At 44.2% G+C, this 23339-nt stretch overlaps 1 protein-coding gene across 1 annotated transcript in view; it reads right to left on the bottom strand.

Moving 5' to 3' along the window:
• Positions 1 to 1057: 1057 nt before the first annotated feature.
• The window catches only part of unc13a (unc-13 homolog A (C. elegans)), a 42671-nt gene continuing 20389 nt past the window's right edge, over positions 1058 to 23339 (bottom strand). Inside the window, exons 18-44 of the mRNA XM_071532225.1 lie at positions 22509 to 22736; positions 22069 to 22210; positions 21637 to 21806; positions 21345 to 21460; positions 20146 to 20309; positions 19851 to 20004; positions 19472 to 19540; positions 18914 to 19003; positions 18374 to 18508; positions 16906 to 17039; positions 16487 to 16572; positions 16116 to 16242; positions 15860 to 15956; positions 14768 to 14911; positions 14508 to 14585; positions 14095 to 14172; positions 13711 to 13799; positions 13195 to 13341; positions 12855 to 12978; positions 11481 to 11486; positions 9730 to 9759; positions 8490 to 8546; positions 8278 to 8358; positions 7462 to 7609; positions 2956 to 3048; positions 1890 to 2049; positions 1058 to 1346 (exon numbers count right to left, since the gene is read on the bottom strand). Of these exons, the coding sequence (XP_071388326.1) occupies positions 1058 to 1346; positions 1890 to 2049; positions 2956 to 3048; positions 7462 to 7609; positions 8278 to 8358; positions 8490 to 8546; positions 9730 to 9759; positions 11481 to 11486; positions 12855 to 12978; positions 13195 to 13341; positions 13711 to 13799; positions 14095 to 14172; positions 14508 to 14585; positions 14768 to 14911; positions 15860 to 15956; positions 16116 to 16242; positions 16487 to 16572; positions 16906 to 17039; positions 18374 to 18508; positions 18914 to 19003; positions 19472 to 19540; positions 19851 to 20004; positions 20146 to 20309; positions 21345 to 21460; positions 21637 to 21806; positions 22069 to 22210; positions 22509 to 22736 (3236 nt within the window). The remainder of the gene's footprint in view (positions 1347 to 1889; positions 2050 to 2955; positions 3049 to 7461; positions 7610 to 8277; positions 8359 to 8489; positions 8547 to 9729; positions 9760 to 11480; positions 11487 to 12854; positions 12979 to 13194; positions 13342 to 13710; positions 13800 to 14094; positions 14173 to 14507; positions 14586 to 14767; positions 14912 to 15859; positions 15957 to 16115; positions 16243 to 16486; positions 16573 to 16905; positions 17040 to 18373; positions 18509 to 18913; positions 19004 to 19471; positions 19541 to 19850; positions 20005 to 20145; positions 20310 to 21344; positions 21461 to 21636; positions 21807 to 22068; positions 22211 to 22508; positions 22737 to 23339) is intronic.

Here is a 23339-nt window from a genome sequence, read left to right on the forward strand (position 1 = left end):
ACAGAAACTATATAGGAGACAGACATACTAGGGTCAACAAGACAAAAGGCATTAAGGGTGTCAGGCAGTGTGCTCTGTTACTGGGTAGACACAAAGACAAAAAGACAGACAGGGACAATCTTTCAAGTACAATACCTCCACCTAATAGTCCTCTGTTATAACCTTATATATGTCCTAAACATCTTATATATGATATATATAGATATATATAATTATTCAAATATAAATATAATTTGGAAGAAACAGAAAGTAAATCTTTTTAATTAAACCATAATCTGAAAACTATCAGAAGTAAATAGTGCTTTATTCCCAATGTGTGTAACCCCACCCCCATACTGGAATGTTTGAGGCCTTGCAGCCCTTTTTTGTCAGTGGGTCTGTTGGACAGTTGGTCCTCTTGTGCTTAGGGCAGGTCTTGGCATATTTCAGTGGTTATCTGTTGGCACTTCCGGTCCCCTCTCTGGGTGGATGCAGGCCAGTGAAGGGACAAGACGAACTGGAATGTAGGGGGGTAAAGAAAAAGGCAGAGGGAATCGAGAGAAAACCCAAGACAGTAAAGGCTACAAGAAGTTTCACACCCTGACCAGTCAAAGAAGGTATGTAGGTATATATGTGTGTGTGTGTGTGTGTGTGTGTGTGTGTGTGTGTGTGTGTGTGTGAAATGCTAGTTTGGAATGGCATGACTGACCTCTGCGGAGAGAGGTTGAGAGGAAGGTAGATATACGCTCTATGATTTAAACTCTATGTAGAGATGTATTGTTCATCTGATTTGTCAACAAATAGATTTATGCGTCTAGGATGATTGATAATATCTATAACGATAAAGACATTGGTGCTTTTAAAGACAACTAGAGTGATGTTTGTTTAGCACGATGTCCTTTTCAGTGAAATGAATGTATTTACAGTACTGGATGTGTGGTGACTGTTGTTTTATCTGTGCTTTTACAACACTAGGACATCGGGGCAGTGGCTAGCGGTGGCTCAGCAGAGCTCCAGGGCGGCGGGTGGCGACGTCTGAGCCGAGTTTCAGCCAGGCCGCTTCACCTCTCTTTGCTTCTTAGCTGCGGCCCTCCTCTGCAGAGCGCTGGTCAGACTTGAGCTTGACGAATTCCTTGGCCACGTCGTCGTTGTTGCGCTGGGAGAGGATGCGCAGGACGGTGAGGCCCGTCTCGTCCATGTGGATGCGCTTGCCCAGCGGCAGCCAGCAGGCGACGCTGCCTCTGGAGGCCATGTCCTTCAGCTGCATGACGGCCATGCCCACAGTGCGATCCTCGCGGGCGAAGCAGTAGTCCTTCACACACACCTGGAGCTCGTAGCACTCAGGACCCACCTCGCTGCTCAGGGTGCTGCAGGGAGAGGAGAGACGGGTCAAGAATAATCCGACTTTGGAACACAGCTAATGGATTTAAAAACTCTGATAGAGGCAGAGCACCTCCATATTGTAACTCTACCAGTCAAAAGTTTGGACACACCACATTTTTCTTTATTTTTAGTATTTTCCACATTTTAGAATAACAGTAAAGACATCAAAACTGTGAAACAACACAATTGGAGTTATGCAGTGACCAAAAAAGTCACAAATCAAAACTATCTTATATTTTAGATTCTTTAAAGTAGCTGCCCTTTGCCTTGATGGAGAGGCAAAGGCTTTGGAAAGAAATTCATACATAGGCATCAACTTCACTATTTATATTTGTCTAAGAAACATATTTCAAGCATTGAAGCATAAGCCTTTAGATCAAAATGGCTTTAAGATAATGAAAAACATAGTACATTCAATCAGGTGTGTCCAAACCAATGATCAGCACCATTATGACTGTTTGTTGTCATCACAGAATCACACATATTTTAATACATACGTTACTGGCAAGGCTCGGATGTCTACTCACAAAGTGAAGGTTTCGTTGTATTTGGGAGCCCAGCTGTTGTTCTTGGATTTGGTGGCGTATTTCCTCTTCTTGTCACTGAGGTGCGGCCCAATAATATAGACCTCCACAAACGGCCGGAATATCCCTTGCGTCTGCCACCTCAGGTCATTGGCAGCCACCACTGACAGAGAGAGAGAGGTTGGAAATGAAAGGAAAGAGAGTGGGAAGGAGAACGAGTGAGAAAAAAGGGGTGAGAGAGAGTGAGATTCATGTGGCAAGAATGTGTGAAAGTGTGGAGGAGAGAGAGAGAAAATTCAAATCAACAAAGTACTGGCTTTCCCTCAGGCCACATATTCAGCTTCTTGCTAAGATATTGAAGCTGAAATTGGGATTTTATTTTAAGACCAAGTCATAAATCTCTTTGGCAGCTAAAAAGCAACTGGTCACAGCCACTTTTATGCCAGTACCTAATCATTGCAATGTAATACATTCGTATTCCCCTTCCCAATGTTTTGTGCCTCAGACATTGGAGCGATGAAGTTTATTACTCACTGTAAAGCTCTCACTCATCATTGTACCTTATGTGCTTGGGCCGCCCTGCCCAGTTTAGACTCATTCATTGGCACATTTTTATCTTTTAAGTCACTCTGTGTCTGCTTCCTGATTATTTGTGCTCTTACATGTCTAGAAAATTAGGTCACAGGATTTGTTTTTGTTATCTGTCCCTAAGGTGAGAACAAGAATTAGGCAAAATGTGCCTTCATGTAATCAGCTCCTCCTTCATGGAAATTATTTAAAGTAGAAAGAGCTGCTCTTTTGGCGACTTTGTGTGGCAGACTCATTAAGGCGCTATATCCTTCGCTATATCTCTCCACTGTGTGACTTTGATTATGTTTTGGTTTCTGTTCATTGCCTGTCTGCAACTTTTATGTTTGTCTCGATGATGCTTTCTTGGCAAGGGCTCCCTTAAGTAAAGTGATGCTTTATCTCAATGGGACAACCTGTTTAAAAAGGTTAAATCAATAAAATAAATAAATAAATAAAATACATCTTCTGTCTGTAAACTTTGCTGAACACAAAATCATACCTTTTACTGTGACCTTGTGCTCTCCGGTGTTGGGGTGAGTGAAAATCTCCACATGGATGGACACCTCTCCCACGGCGTCGTCCACCCCGGAGCCTGACAGGACAGACAGGGAGTGGGGGGGCAAGTTAGAGCCCTGGGATTTGGAAACATGGGTCCTCTTTGTACTCCTATCACAGGCCAAACACTAACACCAGCCACCATGCCCTCTCCTCCAAACGCTCCTCCTCTCACTCTGATGCAGAAACAAGGTTACCGATCAATTCCATTTCAATTTCATAAATTATACATTGAAATGGATTTGGCCACAACCCTATGCACATTAGATAGAATATTGACGATACAAACATTGCTTCATACTGAAACAAGCATTGCGTAACAGGAGGACTCAAAAGAAGGCATAGTGAGCTGTTGTGCTTATGCTGTGGCCTGTGAGTGGACAATCAGACGAAGCTGCTATGAGTGACACCTGTCAGGCCAGTACAGGTAGTTTTACCATTTTATGTTATAACAGCTGATCAATTGAAATATATTTTCTCTGTCATGTACGATCCCATTCCTTCAAATAGGCATTCTGCACAATGGCAACACACTGACCAGTCTGACTGCAGTGGCTTTTGTACAAATTCAGCAATTGAAAGGTAACAGTTTGGTATTAGGTGCTCACTCATAGATGCATAGTGTCTGTTGTCCCACAGAGTGTGTCTGTTAGGATGCAGGGTGGTTAGTAGGAGGCAGAGAGGAGACAGGAGAGAAGTTGAGAGGGTAATCATCCTGGTTCTCCTGATATAGATCAGGTCAGAACATGCTCAGATGGGTCTATACAGGCGGACCCATACCCATTCCTTGGTAAAGGCCTTTACTCAAGCATGGTGAGGGGAGGGGGGGCAAGAAAGGTGAAGGGAGCTTACTGAGAGAGGAAGCAGGTCAGCCTCTCAGATCTGTCGGTGAAGGACCGCACCCCGATGCACAACTCCCCAATTAAAGCTATGCTGCGTGATGAGGCACACGTCTGGAGGACTCAAATCTTATTGATAATATTCACATTAACTTAACTAGAAAGGGATTCAAATCAGTGGTTCGCCTTTGTATTTTAGCTCGAGAAACCCAATGGATTTGAGTTGGTCCATGTGTGCACCCTCCACCTGAGATAGCTCAACCCTGGACCTGGGCCCAAGCTCAGGCCTTGGGGTCCTTGGCTCCATGCTGCTGGCCCCAGGACTGTGTTGGGGAGAAGAGAGTGACATGCAGAAAGGACCTGTCTAGATGGCTCCGCTCAGGCTCCAGCTCTTTTGTCTGGGAGGGAGGTGTCGACTGGCTAGTGTCTGAAAACAAGGTGGTACCAAGATGGACAAATCTTTCCTCATTATGCCTGTGTGGTTTTGTGCCGCATTTGAACAAGTGGTTAAGATCCACATTAAATTCCGGACGGATACGGTGACAGATGGACATTAATTTTCTGTGTTTTAATTAGTGTCTTCACTCTGTCAACAGCATCTTTGTGGCAAAAACCAGCAGCCTGTGTTTTTGTATGTGTGTGGGGGTGTGTGTATGTGTGTGTGTATGCATGTGTGTGTTCAACCAGCCACCCACTAAGCAAGGTGTCTGTGGGAGTTGGACAGCAGAGTGTTCCTGGCACGCAGCTCTTTGCATCTCTCCCAGGGGCATTATGGGATTGTTGGTCCCCTTGCCAATGGGACCAAAGAGGGCAGCAGTCATCCATCTGGCCTTGTCTATTCTATGGAGGGCTTCCATGAAAGATGAAAAAGAAACTTTGCTGGCTGAGAGCGAGCACGATGCTGCCAAGAAAAAGCAAGCTTTTTGTCTCTTCAATCAACATGACAATCAAAAGTGCATATTTTACTCCACATTGCAAATCTCCATCAGAATAGGCATTAAATCTCTAACTTGTAATGTAATTCTGCCAAAGTATTATCTTTGTGTATGTTCACTGCATGACCCTTCACTTCAATTATTTTAATCATAGCCTAGAATTATTTTAATGCAGTTCATATCCTATTTAACACAGTATGTATGAACGAGAGTCCTACACAATCATCACTAATCACAGTCCTTTTCAGTAATAGTCGATTTCATAACCATAAATTCCTCTTAGCTTTGGAGAGAGACTGTTCCATTCATCCTGCTCTAATTATATACTATAATGTGGCAGGAATGCCTATCCAGTGAGATCTGTTAAGTGGAAAGTGATTTACATCCGCGCTACAGCCAAGGACATCCGGCAGCTGGTGGGAAGCTGAAGACGCACTGCTAATTTCTTCAGCCTATCTCCTTGGCCTCTTTCCATAGGATAACAACTCTATTTGCTATGCAACACATTTCTACATCTATAGGTCTCTCTTATTCCAGCCTTAATCATTTTACCAATCTATTGTAAAGAGTTCTCCATCTGAGACGACTGTGTGATATAACTTGTCTCACACCAGATGAAGCGACATCCCCTGAGACAGCAAAACTAGAGCGAGGCAAGATAAGCAAATATTGACTTGACTATATGCATGTAGCTCCTGCAGCATCCTGTGTGTGAGAGAGTGAGACTGCGTGAATGTATGTGTGTGTGTGAGCGAGAGAGGGAGAGAGAGTCAAATCCTTTGATACTGATCTACAGTGACAGACACCGCAACCACCTGACCCCAGGGACTGTTTCTGATTGGCTGAATCTGTAGCTCACTGGGGGGGATGAGTTGAGGAGGGGTGAGCACCCTTTCTCGTCACTGCTGTAGGGAGCGCCTTGCTGCACATGGGAGATATGTGTGTGTGTGTTTGTATTTGTCTGTCTCTGTCTGTATTTGTGTATATGCGTATGAAAGAGCAGGCAAGGACAGGGAGCCCTCCCAGACAAACTGAGCCAACTGTCATCACCATCACCATCTTCATCATAATCATACTCTTCTTCATCACCGCTCTAACATTTCGGGAGGGGGAGTAACATGGGTGAAAGGAATTCCTCCCAACGCCGAGACCTTGCTAGAGACCCCGTGTTTGTGGTTCAACGACCTTGAAGGCAGTCACACAGCCAGAGCGACTCACTCACTCACATTGCTCTGCTCAGTCACTCTCTTGCCCATGTGCGCACACACACACACACACACACACACACACACACACAGTGCGCTCTGCCCGCGGGCCTCTCTCCATGACATCATGCTGGATCAGGGTTCCTCCATACTCTTAATGCATTTCTATTCTCTTTGTCTGATGTCCGCACATCATGCTTTAGTGTCTGCTCATACATACATAGGGCGTATGTATTCAGCGCAGTACCGTACATACAGACATCAGTGTGTACATTACATGCATGAATGCATAAAATCTATGTTCTGTTTGTTGTGGTGGATGTGTATGCGTGTGTGTGTGTGTTTGAGGAGAGAGAAAGAGAGAGAGAAAAGGGGGACAGAGAGAGAAAGAGAGTATGTGTGTTGTGTATATTGTATTTGTCTATTAGGATGAGTGTGAGCAGGCAGGGCAGTCTCAGGATGCACATGGGGGGTGGAGGGTGGAGGGAGGTGGGCTTTGGTCTGGAGGCTTTCTGGGAGCCCTGGTGTCTCGGGCCCTGAGCCTGAGGTCCACATACCCTTCTCTGGGTACACATCCTCACTAGTGGTGAACCTCACCCCCTTCCCGCCGAACACTGGCCCACAGATGGGGCAGAGGGAGGGAGGAGACACAGAGAGAGAGAGAGAGAGGAGAGAGTAGGAGAGACACATAGAAATATGAAGTGTGCAGACATTGAGTTAAGAATCACAGAGTTGAAAAGCAGACTTACAGTTTTAAATGTGGGCCCAAAAGCTAAGAGAGATCCTGATAAATACACGGTCAGCTCTCCTGCATTGGCTTCATTGTCCTCTGTTTATTCTTCCATTCTGTAGCAGGATGGTTCAGCCACATACACAGCTCACACAGACACACTGCTGCTGCAAAATGCTTAGGTATTCTCCAAAAGCTGCATGGCATTTATGCTAATTAAATTTTAAATGATCTTTCATTCATATGGCATTTCTACCAGTGGTGCTTAGGGACAGTGTGTCAGTACCGGCGCTTGCACAGAGATGATGGCTGTTACATAGCCATCTGATGGAAAGAGGGGAAAAAAAGACAGAGCGACAGACTCAAAGAGCGAGAGAAAAGGAGGGGGCGGATATTTTTTTTTTTATTGCAAATGGCTGTCAGATCATGTAAAGAATATTCTCCGTGTTTCCGGAGGCTGGGTAACTGGAGACTCAATATTTCATAGCAGTGAGAAAATATTGTGCTCCTGCAGCCACGACTTTCTGCTCTACAAAGCATGTGAGATGTTTTCAGGATATAGAGCTGGGCATGTGGGAAACCCTTAAATGAAAAGTAGGGACACATTGATCTCAATACAGGAGAATTACATAACACTGGAAATAAAGGTCACAGTTAGGAAATGAAGTTACTGGAGAATCAAAAGTATGCCAAAGAGAGAGAAAGAGAGAGTGGGGTGGAGTGGAAAGACCATTAGGTTACCTTGTGCATTTTGGGACTGGACAAAGGTCTTGATGAGTTTGTCTGTGGCCTGGGTGTAGAGGGACAGGGCGTAGTGGAGAGATTGGAGATCAGGACTCTTCTCCAGGAAAGTCTTCTTCAGACCCACACCACCGGCATGGAAATATTGCTAACAGAGACAAAGGCAGATGGAGAAAATAGAAGTCACTCATAAGTATCTTTCCTGTAAGACAGATCCTTGTAACTTGATGTTTCGAAAGAAATAATAAAATGCAGGATGACAGAATGATCTCAGACAGAGTGAAGGATTGTGAAGTCCTACAATAATTTCCCAGGAAGTATCTTCCTTCTTACAAGTGCAAAGGGATATAAACTTTCACACATTACTGACATTATTCAACATTGATCCAGCATGCAATCCAGCAAAGGTGAACAAACTGGCTTCACTAAGACTGACTGTGATTACGTATTCTGTCTCTGTAGCTGCTCTTGGCATCTTATAGAGGAGTTAGCGCCGTTTGGCAGGCTGTCAAGCTTTTATTTGAATGACCACTTCAGACGGGTCTCATTTCCCTCGTCTTAAATCACAGAGCTGTGGAGCCACAATATCAAAGCTCACAGTCATAGTCTTAGAGTTGGACCAGAAATCTCTCTGTCAAACAGAGGTGATTTAAACTCTTCTGCCTTGTGGGCCACATCTTTAAACCGCATTTGACCTTTAAAACCAGAACGCAAAATTAACAACTCTCCATTAATCATACATGCTCTTTGTTAAACATTTGAGGTGGCTCATAACCATGTAAGTCTATGTTTGTATATGTAACACTGAGTTTGTACCTTGATGGTGTCCAGGGCCAGCTCTATCACAGCACACTGTTTAGGTGACAGGGCTTTGGCCTCCTCACGAACCATGTGCTCCTGAAGATGACACAGGGAGAAGCACAAACTGAAAATGACCAATTTGTCCATTTTGATACTGTACTTTCATATTTTTTAAGTGATGAAAGCCTTGTTCTGAAGCACTGGTGTAGCCTATAGACATACTGTACCTTCAGCTTGGACAGCTGTCCCAACTCCTTGGCAGCGTTAAAGATGAGTTGGGTACCCTGGAGGAGAGAGAGAGAGAGAGAGAGTACAGAGGAAAGGTAGACAGAAAGAGAGAAAAGAGCACTGTTGTTATCATGACAATACATGACTTAGTAGTAAACGGCTTAGTGTCACACAGAGGACAGCGACTTTTCTGACACACACATTCAAAACACTCACACTTTTAAGCCTCTTTACTCATGTCAAAGTACTTTTTCTTCAAGTGCCGTTATCATACTTATCTCTGTCTTATTCATTCAAAAACATTACACTCAGGTGTGCACACACTCTCTCTCTCTCTCTCTTGTGTAAGCACACACACACACAGCAAGACGTTTCAGTACAAAGAGAGGGGAAAGTGGCTCAGCTCATTGTAAGGGCAAGAAAGGCAGACACACTCGTGCACTCATGAATACACACACACACACACACACACACACACAGTATGAAGGAGAGAGCAACTATGCAGTAGCACTGTGGTGATATATCAGGTATCTGCTGGAAGCCCAGCCTACCGCGATACTCTGGTAAGAGAATATATCACTAAGTGCTGTTGACTGTACATCCAAATCCTGTCTGTGGTTATAGCCATAGACACGATATAGGGTTTTATTGTGTATATCTATGGTTAGAACTTATTCATGGTTACATAGTCTTACAAACAATACCAAAACAACACCAGAAAATGAAACAAAACACACAAACGAGTCTCTGTACACAGGAAATACATTATTATCTAGAAATGATAAAAACGTTAAGTGTGCACTCTTGAAACTGTGTTGTGTCTACTCATTCATGCTGTATTTTAGATACTCTAGAAACAGTGAGGCAAGAAATGCAGTCGGGACTTAGTCATGCGAAAGTAACTCAGCTAACCCTCCATTACTACATTATGGTTCACTGCCAGAAAATAAGGCACAGAGTTGTACCTTCAGCGACAAAAGGTACAACTCTGTGCCTCACATATTTTGTGACAGTGGTGAGGCTGGGGATGCAGGCAGCTACCACTACAAAGTGTGTTAAGGGGATTTTCACAGCTTATCAGTAGCCATATAGGAGGAACGGCATGTAAACATAAAGGTGAAAAACAATGCTTCCACTGCTTTGTTTGACTGGGGAGCTGAGGGAGAGAGACAGAGACACGGAGAGAGGACATAGAGGAGAGAGACAAGACACATTGATCTTAAGGGGTTTAGTCCTTACATCACTGTGAGAAGCACTCTTCAGCCTCCCCTGAAAAGAGAGCATGTGGTTAATACTTCAGGAAGTGGCCGGTCCCTACAGTCTGACTGGCTGGCATCTTGTTAGTAACACTCTCACTCACTCTCAGTCTCATTGGCTAGATGGGAATACGCAATGAAAGAGCATGTATATCGCAAAATGTGAAACTAAATTTGGAAACACCCATCACTGCCAGAGACATCCTCACCATTCTATTAGTATTCATTTGTATCATCAGGAAAAAAAATTGATGTTTGATTTCCATAGCAGAATGTCATACATGTTGACAGGGAAAATGAGGTGTTTCCAAAATTTGCTTAGAAATATGCGGCTGACATATTGACTTTCGTTGCATATTGTTTACACCTAAGAGCAGAGCAGCTCCTCTGTTTGAATAAAGGGTTCTATTAGCGTTCCATTAGCATTGCATTTCTCTGGCTATGCTTTCACATTACTGAGCTCTGTTTCATCAGAGGCTGCAGTAATGGGACCACACTATGTGGTTTGATTTAGGGGGCCAGGTCACATGCAATTACTTTACAGGCTATTTAAGGCAAAGTCCAGAGTTCAGTAACAGGAAAGAAAGGAAATATTGTACAGTTAAAATCCCATTGTATATACTTAATATAAGTGATGACATAAAGTCATATATATGAAAAAGAAAACCTTTTCCTACTGCTTCTTCCTACTCCTACGTCCCCATAAAAGAAAATATACCCAGCTAAAGTAATATAAATTATTAAAATGAGATGCCATGGTAGAAGAACAAAAATGAAAAGTAAAAATTGAAACATTGGAAGCATCAAGAGTATTTCTGTACAGTAAACTGAACACCTGCTTGGACATAAATAGCTTGTGTTTGACCGACATCACTCCAATACCATAACATCTTGCGGTTAGAGAGGCCATTCTGTGCGTCAGTACTACCAACATCATTATGTTACCAGCATTACAGTAGTCATAGTAACAACAGAACATGGAACCAAACCAGGACAGACCAACATGACAGGCCTGCAGAGAGACATACAGTATAGTACAGTGTTGTACTGAGAGAAGACTGCAGTGTTGAAATAGATCAGATGCAAGCAACAAACCCACAGTGGGGGGAGGGGGGACACACTTCAAACAGGTGGGAAAGGTGGGGACAGTGGGGGAGAAATAGGGCAGGGGAGAGGTCAGAAGGGAAGAAAGGGAGGAGGGGGGGTGGGGGATCAGAGGGGCAGGACACCAGATACCAAGCCACCAAGAGGTCAGAGTCACCCCGCTGGAGTCCCGGGGGGGGCACAATGCATGAGAAGAAACAAGGCAACACCAGGCGCGAGAGAGGAGTACCACTTCCTGGTTAAGGAGAGTGTTCAGGAAGAGAGATAGCAGAAGGGGGCATCTGATTGGTGGAGGTTGTAGAGCGGGGGGGGGTAGGACCTATCAGAACCAGTCAGGAATGCACCATGCTTCTGTCTCCTCGAAGAGAGACAGAGTTGGAGACGAGGAGGAGGGAGAGAGAGAAGTGAGGACAGTGAAGAGAAGAGAAGAGAAGAGAAAAGAAGAGAGGAGAAGAGAAGAGAAGAGAAGAGAGGAGACAGAACGACAGATCAAATGAAAGAGAGACAGGACAGATCAGAACAGGGAGGGTGTGATGTAGGGTAGAACAGGGGAGATCGCAGCCACATATAGCAGAGAACCGACCACCGTAGACGAACAGACAGACACACACGCAGGAGTGCCGTACTTACAATCATCTGTGGAGGGAGAGCGGTGGGAGCAGGATGTAATAGTAATAACAACAACAACCAGAGAGAAGGGTCAGTCAAGCTGCAAAGAGCCCCACATCAGTCAAAAACACACACGTTTGGGCCCCAGGGCTGGAGGGACCTGTGGCTAAATGCCTCTAAAGCCTGGACTAAGTCGAGAATTGAGAAGGGCCAGCAAATACGTAACTTGAATTCTGCGGAAATATTCTTGGAGGCAAATCTGTGCTAGAAAATTTTAACAGCAACTCCAAATGAGGAAATGGTTATTCTATAGACGATCATATGGCTTTTGAACACATTTTTTAGCCTTTGCTTGTTCTCCATAGATTAATGCATCCTTTAACGAGTGATATGAGGCTCTTTCTTCAATAACCAAACACAAATAAGAACACATATATCCAAAACAAAAGAAAACAAGAGGCTGCTTTCCAAAATGTATGATTCAACTTGACTGAGGGCCAAATCCCCAGAGCAAAATATCCGCCATTCAGTTGTGAGTTACTCATAAATCAGGAATCGCTCCAAATATTTGTTAGCTGACATATTGGAGAGCAGCCATGAGCTGGGGTTAGAATGATATGGTGCACTCCTTTTTCCTTTTGACTTTTTTTTAGGATTTCACCTTGATTTGGTTGGATGAATGGAGGCATAGGGGGCATTGGTGCATATACTGTATGTGTAGGGGCTGGATAGAGAATAGGGTGCCATGTCAATTTGATGCAAAGGCAGTTCAGTCTTCCTCTGCCATTTCTTAATAGGAGAACCATCTTGAATTGTAATACACACAAAATGTCTGCCTTTTTATTCCCTGTCCTCCTCCTCCACCTCCTCCTCCTGTTCTTTTGAAGCTGTCTTGGCAGTTGGAGATGTGTGTGCATGAGTGTGTGAGTGTTTGTGTGTGTGTGTATGTGTGTGTTACGTGTTCTGTAAGACAGTTTCCTGCTGTCTACCTAATGTTGCGGTCATCATCAGAACAGATCAAATAGTCATCATATCTCTTTACTCCGTGTCACGTTTCACAACAACACTCACGCTCACTAAAAATAAACAGTGATCTTTCTTGAGTCACAACAGATCCTAGGGGCTGTGTGTGTGAGTGTGTGTGTGTGTGTGTGTGTGTGTGTGTGTGTGTGTGCGCGTGTTTGTGCACGTGTGTTTATTTCTGTTTGCATGTGCATGTACATCCAAATACGAATAAAATAATAATTCCATACGTTAAATAAGCACCCGTCTGTATATACTGACATGCACAGTTGTCCAGCTATGAATGCCAAAATAAAATGCACAAGTTTGTGTATATCTAGTTCGTATTTCTGTGTCTGGTGGATGTGTATTCACAGGACTAGGTGCTCTCACCGTTTGGTCTGTGAGTGGCGGCAGAACAATGGTCTTCTCCATCGTGTTCATCACCAGCTTCCACAGCTCCTTCAGCACACGCTTCAGCACAGTCTTCTCACAGATCTTAGCAAACAGCGTCAAGCTGGTACAAGGAGGAGGAGGCAGAAGAGGAGAGGAGAGAGGAATAATGAGCAACAGAAGGAGCCAGACACTGTTCTCCTGGTAAAAAAACATACTGATAATGAAGAGAGCAGGAGAGAGAACAAAAAAGGAGGGACACATGAATATGCATGAAAAAGAGATGCTAGAAAGAGGAACAGATAAAAAAAGACTCCTCTGAAATGGCAGATTGCCTCACTTGCTGTCCAGGAACTCCATGATGGGCTGCAGGACGTTGTCAGCATCCTGGGCCACACTGCTGGCGTTTCCCACATTCGTGGTGCCCTTCACTTGGCCCAAGATATCTCCCATCTGCTTCACATTCTCCTCAATGTGAGGCTGGAAACTACAGGGATAAACACAGGACACACAGGAGGCAGTGGAAGGTTTTACTGAAGGCTGAGCTCAGTGCCAGCAACCTCAACCGGATTCTCAATGTATTTTTCTCATATTGTTAAAAATGGGGTTGTTTTGAAGACTATTTTTATATTATTTCCCGTGTTGGCCAGCATACAGTAGATACTGCAGGGAGCGACAGGAGAAACATGGGAAAATGCAACATAGGTCGTGAGGTGGACTTGACCCCCACGGTTTCCATCTGCTTCCCTGGCAAAGCCCATTCATGTCCTCAAGACCGTGCTGAGAAGCAGTTTGCATGTGCATGTGCATGTGTGTATGTGTGTGTGTGTGTGTGTGTGTATGTGGGTGTGTCTACCTGACGGCAAAGACCCTGCTGAGATCGTCCATGACATTGTTCAGCTTAACCTGCAGGTCCTTCAGGATATCGCTGGCCTCCACACATAGCTGAAGCACACACACGTATACACAAGCACACACACACACACACACACACACACACACATACACAGTTGATTAGAGAGTTTGGCCAGAGATATCATGGAGCACTCCAAGGAAACATTTGGACCAAACAGACGATCTCTGAGACTGCACAGAACTAGGTCACAGAGGCAACCATGAACAAACACACTCTCTCTCACACACACACACACACACACACACACACACACACACACAGCTGAGCTACTGTACAATACAGTCTACTGGGTATTCAGAGAGGACAGAGATGAGAGTCACTTACATCCTTTCCACCCATGGCTTCAAACATCTTCTCCAGCTGAACTCTCAGCTGTTGGATGTTGTTGATCAGGATGCACGGCTGCATGGGGACAAGATGACACACATCTCTCTGAAACATTCAATACCCTGATTGGATAGTCCACGATTAAATACCCTTGGTCAGGATGTGCAGCTTGGAAAAAAAACAAAATCTCAAAATACAGGCATAGGAATCAAATAAATGATGTTTACAATATGTATATGGAAACACCTTATAAACACCTTGAACAGATTCTAGACATATATAACAAACATGTTTTCAATTAAGTAAAAAGAGTAAAAAAACAGTGGAGGGGCTAAACTTAAATAGAAATTCATTTTTTTGTGCCTTAACCGTTGGGTAGACAAATGGGATGGATGCCTTTGGCCACTCACCACTTTCTCCATGGTGACATAGTTGGCAAAACACTTGGAGATGATGTCAGCATAGGACAGAAGCACATTGCTGATGGTCTGGAGAGGGAAATAAGGAAGAGCAACAGGTCCTCAATCATGTCCTAAGCATCTGGAAATGTCTAATATATCCAAGAAAACAATCTTTAAGGGAGAGGGTTAGTTGTGTCTCAGATCCATTTAGCGTATATTGATTTTGTGAGGTATGATATGACTGCGAGTTGTGATTGCATCATATCTACCTTGGCGAATCGTTTCATGTAGTGCCCCACGATCTGAGGGTCTGGACACTCCAGCTTCCTGATGATCTCAAAGCTCTGGTTGAGCTGGGAAAACACGTCCACCACCGAACAGGAGAACAGAGCGTGCTCCGATGTAACCTGGAACTGTAGGGCAGAAAACAGGACAGAGGAGTTTAAAAGTAGTGAGAAAATAAAGGGATAAAGGGAGGAGAGATGAGGGAAAGAGAGGGAGCAAGAAGAACCAGGAGGGACAGTGGGTTAGAAACTGATTGAGTTGCCTGGTGCAGATTGACAGGTTGGTAAGTGGAGCAGGAGGAGAGGATGATGAAGCTGTGATAAATATAAGTGACAACCAGTCAGCCCAGGGGCTTTGCTAGGAACTCTGGGGTAGCTGACAGGGTGTGACCCCCAGGCACCTAAGACCACATAGCAGGACCATAAGAAACCATATTAAACCAGACTTCTGTCATCTTTCCCCACACTTAAAGAGCCCCAGAGCTAGCCAGCCATCCAGCCAGTCAGGCAGCCATCTGGCAGCAGGTGGGAGCTCTCCTGTCTGTCTTTTTGTAATTGGCTGGTGGTAAGTCTCCGCTCCCTAATTGGCTAGAGGTGAGTGTCTAGCTGCTGCTTCAGGGTGTCTGGGTAATGAGGTGAGGACAGATTTTCTTCGGTCAAAAATCGGGAAGAAGGCCATTAATCCACAATATCCCGCTGTCATAAAGTTATCCCTCCTTAAGAACAAGCGCGCCTCGACCGTGGCTCTTTAAACTTTCAAAGAATCTCTTTAAACCACAAAGCACTTTGACTGGAACATCCTCTTAGCCCAGACATGCCTTCTGCTTTGAGCCCAGGTGTGTACTGCTGTGTCCATGCTTCTGTTACTGCTGGGGAGCCTTTGAAGAATGCAGGAGAGGTAGGAAGAAATGTGGGAGGCGAGAGCGGGAGGATGAAACTTTTGGCTGATAACTTTGAGGGTGACAGAGGAGGTACAAAGGATGGATTACAGTAATTCTGCCTGAACAACAACAGCGACTCAGCGGGCCCAGGGGAGTGAAGAGAAGATAAGGAAACAGAAGGGCTGAAAAGTTTTACCCCATCTTTTTTGTCTCTCTCCAGAGCGCCGTGCAGAAAGTCTCGAGACACTTCTTCGTTTTCGTCCAGCCACTGGATGACAAATGGCTCGAACCATCTATGGACAGCAGAAAACCACAGTGCTTGATACATAAAAACTAGCAGAATCACATAAGAAGGTGAATTTTTGTCTTATTTCATTATTGTTATTAACATCTGTCCTCAGTATATGTGTGTCTGAAGTTGCAAGACAGTTGTGGGCACAGATGCTACTCACGCAGGATATTCAGGTACTCTGCTCTTGAAGAAGGGCAGGTCTTTGCAGTACTCATTGTATAGCCACTTGACTTTGAAGTGCAGGTTCATATAATCGGCACTCTTACATAGGCGATTCTTTTCATGTTCTGCGAGAAAAGGAGAAAGAGGATAACCGATGTTAAATTAAAACCAAACGCTCCTGGGTGTTTAAGCTATTGTCGTCCATCCACAATTACCGTAGATCTATTCTGCATACAGCGGCACGAACCCAAAACCTAACACACACACATCCTCACTGTCTTGCTGAATATAATTCTCTAATGAGTCTGCCAGCACTTTGACAAGGCTAGGTCAATACAGAGGCTCAATATATCATTGGCTTGCACTCACCCTCCATCGCGTACTTCATATCCTGAGCAAACAGGTTCCACATCACCTCAGCACTGATTTTACCCACGTTAAGCTCCTGGGGAAATCTTGACAGAGAAGAGAAGGAGGAAGGCATATATGCGTTTAGAAAGAGATATGAGACCGAGCAAGCAGATGGTACTTTCTCTGCCTGAAATCAGCCTTAAAAACTGAGTTTTAAATATAGAGTTATGAAGAGAAACTGTGGAAAAGAGATACAGAAAATGGCATAAACCTAAAATCTTTTTGTTAGGGAAAGGAAAATGTGAAAATGTTCTAGGAGAGAATGAGAGAATAGAAGAATGAGGCAGATGAAGAGTGAGATGGGAGCGAGACAGGATTTGGTAGAGAGAGAGAGAGAGAGAGAGAGAGAGAGAAAAGAGGACAGGACAGGGACGTACTGGTTGAGGCAGGGAGTGTAGGAGTTCTTGTCCTCCTCTATGATCGAGACGATGAGGGTGATGAGTTTGGACCAGAAGTCCAGGTTCTTGATGCTCGGCCCCTGCTCCTCTGGAGGCACGGCCCCCTGCTTGGCCTGGAAAAGCAACGGCACAACTGGAATCACAATCACCCTTAAAGAGCTACACTTTGAGTTTTTGGGAGTTTGGCCCATTGGTCACCTTACCCAATACCTGACGAGAGGACAGACACCAAAATCATCTCTGTGAGTTTAGATGCTGTCAAGTTTTCATTTTCTCACTTTTAAGATAAAGCTAGTCTATGATTACTTAACATACTGTATGCTAAAGCGTTAGCATGCACACTGGACAGAACTATCTACCAGACTCACAGAGATGATTTTGGCACCTATCCTCTTGTCAAATATTGGGTAAGGTGACCAGTGGACCAAACTTCCAAAAACTCAGTGAAGTCCTTTAATGATACTGCATAATAAGGAGACCACTTGGTACTCTACATACACACTCTCTTAATGTGATTTGCACTTGATTTATTCTTCATTAAAAGTAGAAGGGTGGTGAAAATTTTGGGGGGAAATCCTAACAATGTTGTCAATTCAACCCAACTCATACATATTCAACACTAGCTGCACAAACTGTCTTAAAGAGACATGTCAACTGTCAGGACGACTTCTTTGAAATAGCTGACGATGAAGGGGCGGGGGGGGGGGGGGGGGGGGGCGTAAGCCAAGCACCGCAGGGGTTGAAAGTGAAGAATGATCTTATAGAGATTTCAACAAAATATAGCAACGCCCCTCAGGATGAAATGTTTTATTCAAAGGGAAAATGCTTGTTTGAAATTCAGGAGGGGAGTGTGAATGCGGCTGATGCTTTAATGAGGACTAAAACAAGTTCTAGAAATCCCTGATGAAATCCTGTACTGGTGTGATGGATGGAAGAGGCTAGCACACCCAGACTGAGAGGGTGGTGGGGACTCTGCTGGAGTCACACACACACACACACACACACACACACACACACACTTTACGCATTGAGAACAATGTAGAAATCAAGCAAAGAGGGTACAGTGATAACAATCATAAAACCCAATTATACGAGAGGTAGTTTCAGCCAAGCAATCTGATTGGTCAAGGACATCTTCCAACCATGATGATAATTCACAGAGAGCATGACTAGCCAGGCTTCACTGATTGTTAAGCCAACTCTTATGATGAGTTGGGAGCTAGTTGTTTTATATTATTATGTTTTATGTACACTTCTTTGGAGAAAACCTCAGAACGTTCACATTCGTTGGTAACTGTTATATAAAAGCCACACTACTCAGCTGCTCCTCGAAACCTACAGCATCACCGTCGTGCCAATAACTGTGTGTGTGTGTGTGTGTGAGAGAGAGAGTGAGAACACTCACACATTCCCACACACCTACACAGGCTCCACTGTGGCTTCTTACCGGGTCTGTCTGGTACTCGCGGCTGTAGAGCTCATGACAGTTGTTGAAGATGTACTCGTAGGTGGAGTTGAGACAGGCTTTGACACAATCCTTCACTACCTGGCTGGCTCTGGGTGGAGACTGCAGCTCCTGGACCTGAACAAAAAAAAAAAAAAAAAAGAAAGAATTAAAACGAGACAAGTGCACACACTGGCTCATTAGCCCACTAAATTATGGGGCTTCAAAATTGTCTAAGTCATCGTCCATGATTAAATAGACAATGAAATCATGTTTTTTAGAAAAATAACATTTTTAAAAAGAACACTTTCTCACTGAGTGAATATATTTTGGCACTGAGCACCAAAGACACATGTTAGGTTTCCACCATTAATATCAGAGTTAAAATCTGAAATTGCTGATGACTTTGACTTATATGTGGAATTTTGTGAGAAAAATATTATTTTACAGTGAATGAGCTAATGAGCAGGTGGAGTGTGTGAAACACAGAGAAGGAAATTGACAAGGCCCTGAAAGAGAGAGTAGAAAAAGAAGGGATGGTACCTTCATTCTGAAGAAGGTGATGCTTGTGAGGAGATCCACTGTGGACTTGAGGTCCTGCAGCCTCTCAGGACTGCTGGCTGGGAAGTTGTTCTACAGTCAGACACAGAAAGTATTGTGAGCCACAACACGACATCACATTCATCCTTTTCCCTTGAGTGTGTATGTGTGCATGTGTGGTTTTCTGTGTTTGTGTGTGTGTCTGTAGGCAAGATCCAGCATGTCATTGATTTCCACCGCCAACTAACCCTAACACTTGCTGTTGTGTGGGTGTGCAGTATTTCCTGCATGTGTCCATAAATGTGTCTGAGGAGCTGTCATTCTAATTAGCACATCCGCCTGCTTTGTTTTACTGTTTCGCACAAGGAGAGAGATGAGGAGAAAGAGAAATAGAGAGAGAGAGGAGAAGTTTGGTATGGAAGAAGAGGAGAAGTGGGCAGGTCTTCTATCCTGCAGCTCAGCTATCCGACCACGCTGGACTCTCATCTATAATTAACTTTTCTAAGATAAGTGAGTGTACAGTAAACAGTGAGTAAACAGTGAGACAGAGAGCAATCTTACTCGGTACATGGACAGGTCAATCCTCAGAGAGTTGTGCAGCTGGTCTAGAAGCTTGACAAATCGCTCTTTCTGCAGGCAAAACAACACACATGGTAACAGATATCAACACCATTAAACACACTACACTGCAAATTATGAAGGAACAAGTATTCAGCACCACAGGCTAGCAAACAAGCTATTCGTTGAATAATTAATATTGGAATTAAGGGACTGTGCTTCTTCTAGCCTCATTTTTCGAGGAGGGAAGAAACATGGAAGTAATTTAGGCAACATAAAGTTAAAGCTTTAGCAAATAAGATATTTAAAGAATAACACACTTTGCCGCTGGCTGGACCTATGGCATTTATTGATTATGATCCATATGTCTGCGTTGACTCACTCCAAAGTTGGAAGCAGCGAAGCGGTCAGAGGCAGAGACATTGTTGGTTGCCTGGGTGGTGTGGGCGTAGTAGGCATTGATGTTGGCCAGCAGGGTGCTCATCACCGCAGGCACGCCCGGGCACATGTACTTAGATGACAGGCAGGCAAAGTGACTGGAAGAGAGGGATACATGTGAATGCAAACACTGGATACTGATCATTTACAGAGAGAAAAAACACAACTATGCTGACACACAGACTTTCCACGATATTCCAGAGCCAGGGTTTCAGGTTGGTGTTAAGGTTAGGACGTACGTCATGGCCTGATAGATGGACTCCACTCCATAACGCATGGCAAACTCATCCACGATCTCTTGGGGAGTCTCCTCAAAGTAGACCTTCCACGCATCATCCCCTTTAGCATCAGGGATCTTCACCACACCATTATTCTGGATATCTGTCACATAGTGGAACAGGTTCTACAGAGAGAAAAAAAGAGGAGAGAGAGAGAAGAGAGTGAGAGGAGATGCAGAAGATGAGAGAGAGACACGGCAAGAGAGGGAATACATATGAGAGAGCGAAAGAGAGAGAAACAGAAGGAGAAATGGCAAAAGTAGACAGAGAACAGAGGTTCAAAGAGAGTGATGGAGAAAGTGTAAGCAGCTACTGAGATCTTGGTCTGCTATTAATGAGATGATGTTATGTCTAGGGATGAATGGGCTAACTATGTTCATTATGATCACTGTTATAGTGTGTGTTCATGTGTGTGTATGTGTGTGTGTGTGTGTGTTTTGTGTGTGAAGGAGAAGAGCTCTCTCTTCAATCAGTCTACTTACTAGTCAGCTTGTTCAATGGATTGTTATTCATTAATTCACTCATTAAGGACCGGGATAAGCATTCACACATCTCTCAGTTGTAATCAAAGGTTGTAATCAGCCCTAGTATAATGCTGCATTGTACTAAGACAGAGCAGGATTACATCCTATGCCTCTTTATCTGTTTATCTTTAAATGGCTCTACTGCATGTATGACCGTAAAACTATATTATGAGGCCAAAACAAGGTACTACTCGTCCATAACACATTATGCTGCTGTAAGACATTCTGAGTTGGCTATGTGGTTTATAGCCACTTATGTGCAGCAATAAAAGTGGTCATTTCTCGGTTAAGGTTCAGCTAATATGCTCTGTTGAGTAATGGGCCGAGTAATGACTCGGTACGAGGCTGTGATTGGTCTACACTCAATCAGGCAAGTTCTCCGTAGACAGGAGGACTAGAAATGTGTCTGATGTCTTTGCTGTTGGAAGTGGTCTTTATCTTGCTAGACAAAGCAAACATTACGCCGTATTAACTTCTCTTTCATTTGGAATGGCTCCATTATGGAACAGAACATGAGTCAAGTAAATTAACCTGTTTGGCATGGCTCATTAAGATTACTCAGCACAGAGATGCACGGACACCCTCATGTGCACACACACACAAACACACACACACACACACACACATAGAGCTCACCTCATGCAGACAGGTGTATTGAACGTGATATGGGGCGACCGTCTCCTCTCCTTTGATCTCTACATTAATGTGCATGCGGATAGCCCCGGACACGGCTGACTTGTCTGTTCGCTTGTCTGTGAAGAGCGCAGGACATACAGCAAGACAGTTAGCCAATGAAAAAAATCTCAATCAGAAAAATTAATTCAGGCAAACAAGTGTAAGTGAGGTGAACTGTGACAATGGCAGTAACATGCTGTGAGGTAAATACGGTATAAGTACGGTATATATGTCTTAATGCGGTCCAACTGACCCAGATTGTACCAGACGTCCATCTCTCCGCTCAGGGTGCGGACCTCGATGATGGTTTGGCCCAGGAAGTCATCTGACTCCCGTTTGAACTTCTGCTTCACGCGAGACTTGATGTCATCGTCCTCATCCCACACTCGCACCTTGATGCGGTCTGAGGAGTTGTGGCATTCACTACATGGACAGAGACATAGAGTCAGTCACAGTTATGAAATGTATTACTTCCATTGACAGTGGGTCAACAAACCGTGTTGGATTATTTCTAATCTTATTGGACAATCTTGAACATCAAATGCTATCAGTATAAATGCAAAAAATACATAGCCTTCAACAAATCTAAATACATTTAATTCAATCAATATAAAGCACTTAAGGATGCATGTCAGTACAATATACTACTACTACTACAACAATTGCTCCAGAAGTGTCTACTCACAAGTTGAAGTTCTCCTCCCACACAGGGTTGAGGTTGCCGTAGATGGTCTTGGTCCTCTTCTTGGTCTTGCCCACCTGGACGGTGACATAGGGATCACTGGAACCGGTCTTGTCCTTGGCCTGGAGACCCTGGGCGCACAACACTGGGAAGAGGCAAAAACACTAGCCGGTCAGCCACTCTATGTGCTGTTGTGTGAGTTTGTCTGCAGATGGATACCTGCCCTTGTGTGTTTGGAGTCCCACTGAACTCCTCTGACTCCTCTGGTCTACTAGCCTACAAACGCCACCTATACTCTCTTCATACAAACGCCAGCTTGTCTCTCCTCAAAGAAACAACACCTGAGCCGTTGTCGCACGCTCTCTCCTCAGACTTTGATGTTGAGAATGTTGACCATCTCCCTTCAAAGCGACTGTACTGAACATGACTAACCCCCCTCTCACCTGTGATGCTGATCTTGGCCGACCACTTGGAGGTTCCGTCGAGCACGCTCTGTTTGATCTGCTTCATGTGGGTGACGTGAGTGGCCTTGATGACGGAGAACACTTCCTGGATGAGCTCGAAGATCTCAGGCTTGTTCCTCTCGCGGATCTTCATGCGGTCCTTCAGAACCATGATGATGTTCTGTGTTCGGTCCTCTGCGCCGTGTTTGGAGCTCTTCTCCGCTGCCCCTGGTTAGGGGCAGAATTAAGACGGGACAGAAAATAGTCAGATGTGTGATAGCATATAGTAGTGGTGTGACCTGATAGGTGTGTCTGGTTCATGGTGGCCACACAGTTACTGATGATAACAATAAGAGAGGTGATTGTCTTGAGGATAAATATCTACAATATGTAAACCTTATATGAAAATCTGAGGCTGGGGAATTCAATTCAGAATACACAGCCAAGAAGAAGAGCATGCAGGTGATGAAAAAGTAGTCTATAATTTATGAATGAGAGATGGAAACATCTTCAGAGTAAAAGAGATGGAAAAGAGAGGAGGATGTCAACAAAAGACAAATGGTTTTTAATATCCTCTCAAGAAAAACAAGGTAAACTGGAGAGTAGGAGTGTGAGAAGGAGGAGGAGGAAGACAGGAGCTTGGCATGAAAAATTGAGATGAGAGGAAGTAGATGGACTGGATAGTCTAGTGTTATTAATAAAAACAGCCCAGAGACAGCAGGACAGACGGAGGCTTTAGCAACAATCACAAAGCCAAAAACTCAAAACAGTCAGTAAATGGCTGTAAATGGTTCCTATAAATCTTTTACACTACATTTAACCATACTTTGC

This window comes from Centroberyx affinis, unplaced genomic scaffold (genome assembly GCF_046629955.1).
Source record: "Centroberyx affinis isolate AG114_WGS23_722 - 3 ecotype Tasmania unplaced genomic scaffold, CSIRO-AGI_Caff_v1 ptg002177l_1, whole genome shotgun sequence".
Classification (NCBI taxonomy): Eukaryota; Metazoa; Chordata; class Actinopteri; order Beryciformes; family Berycidae; genus Centroberyx; species Centroberyx affinis.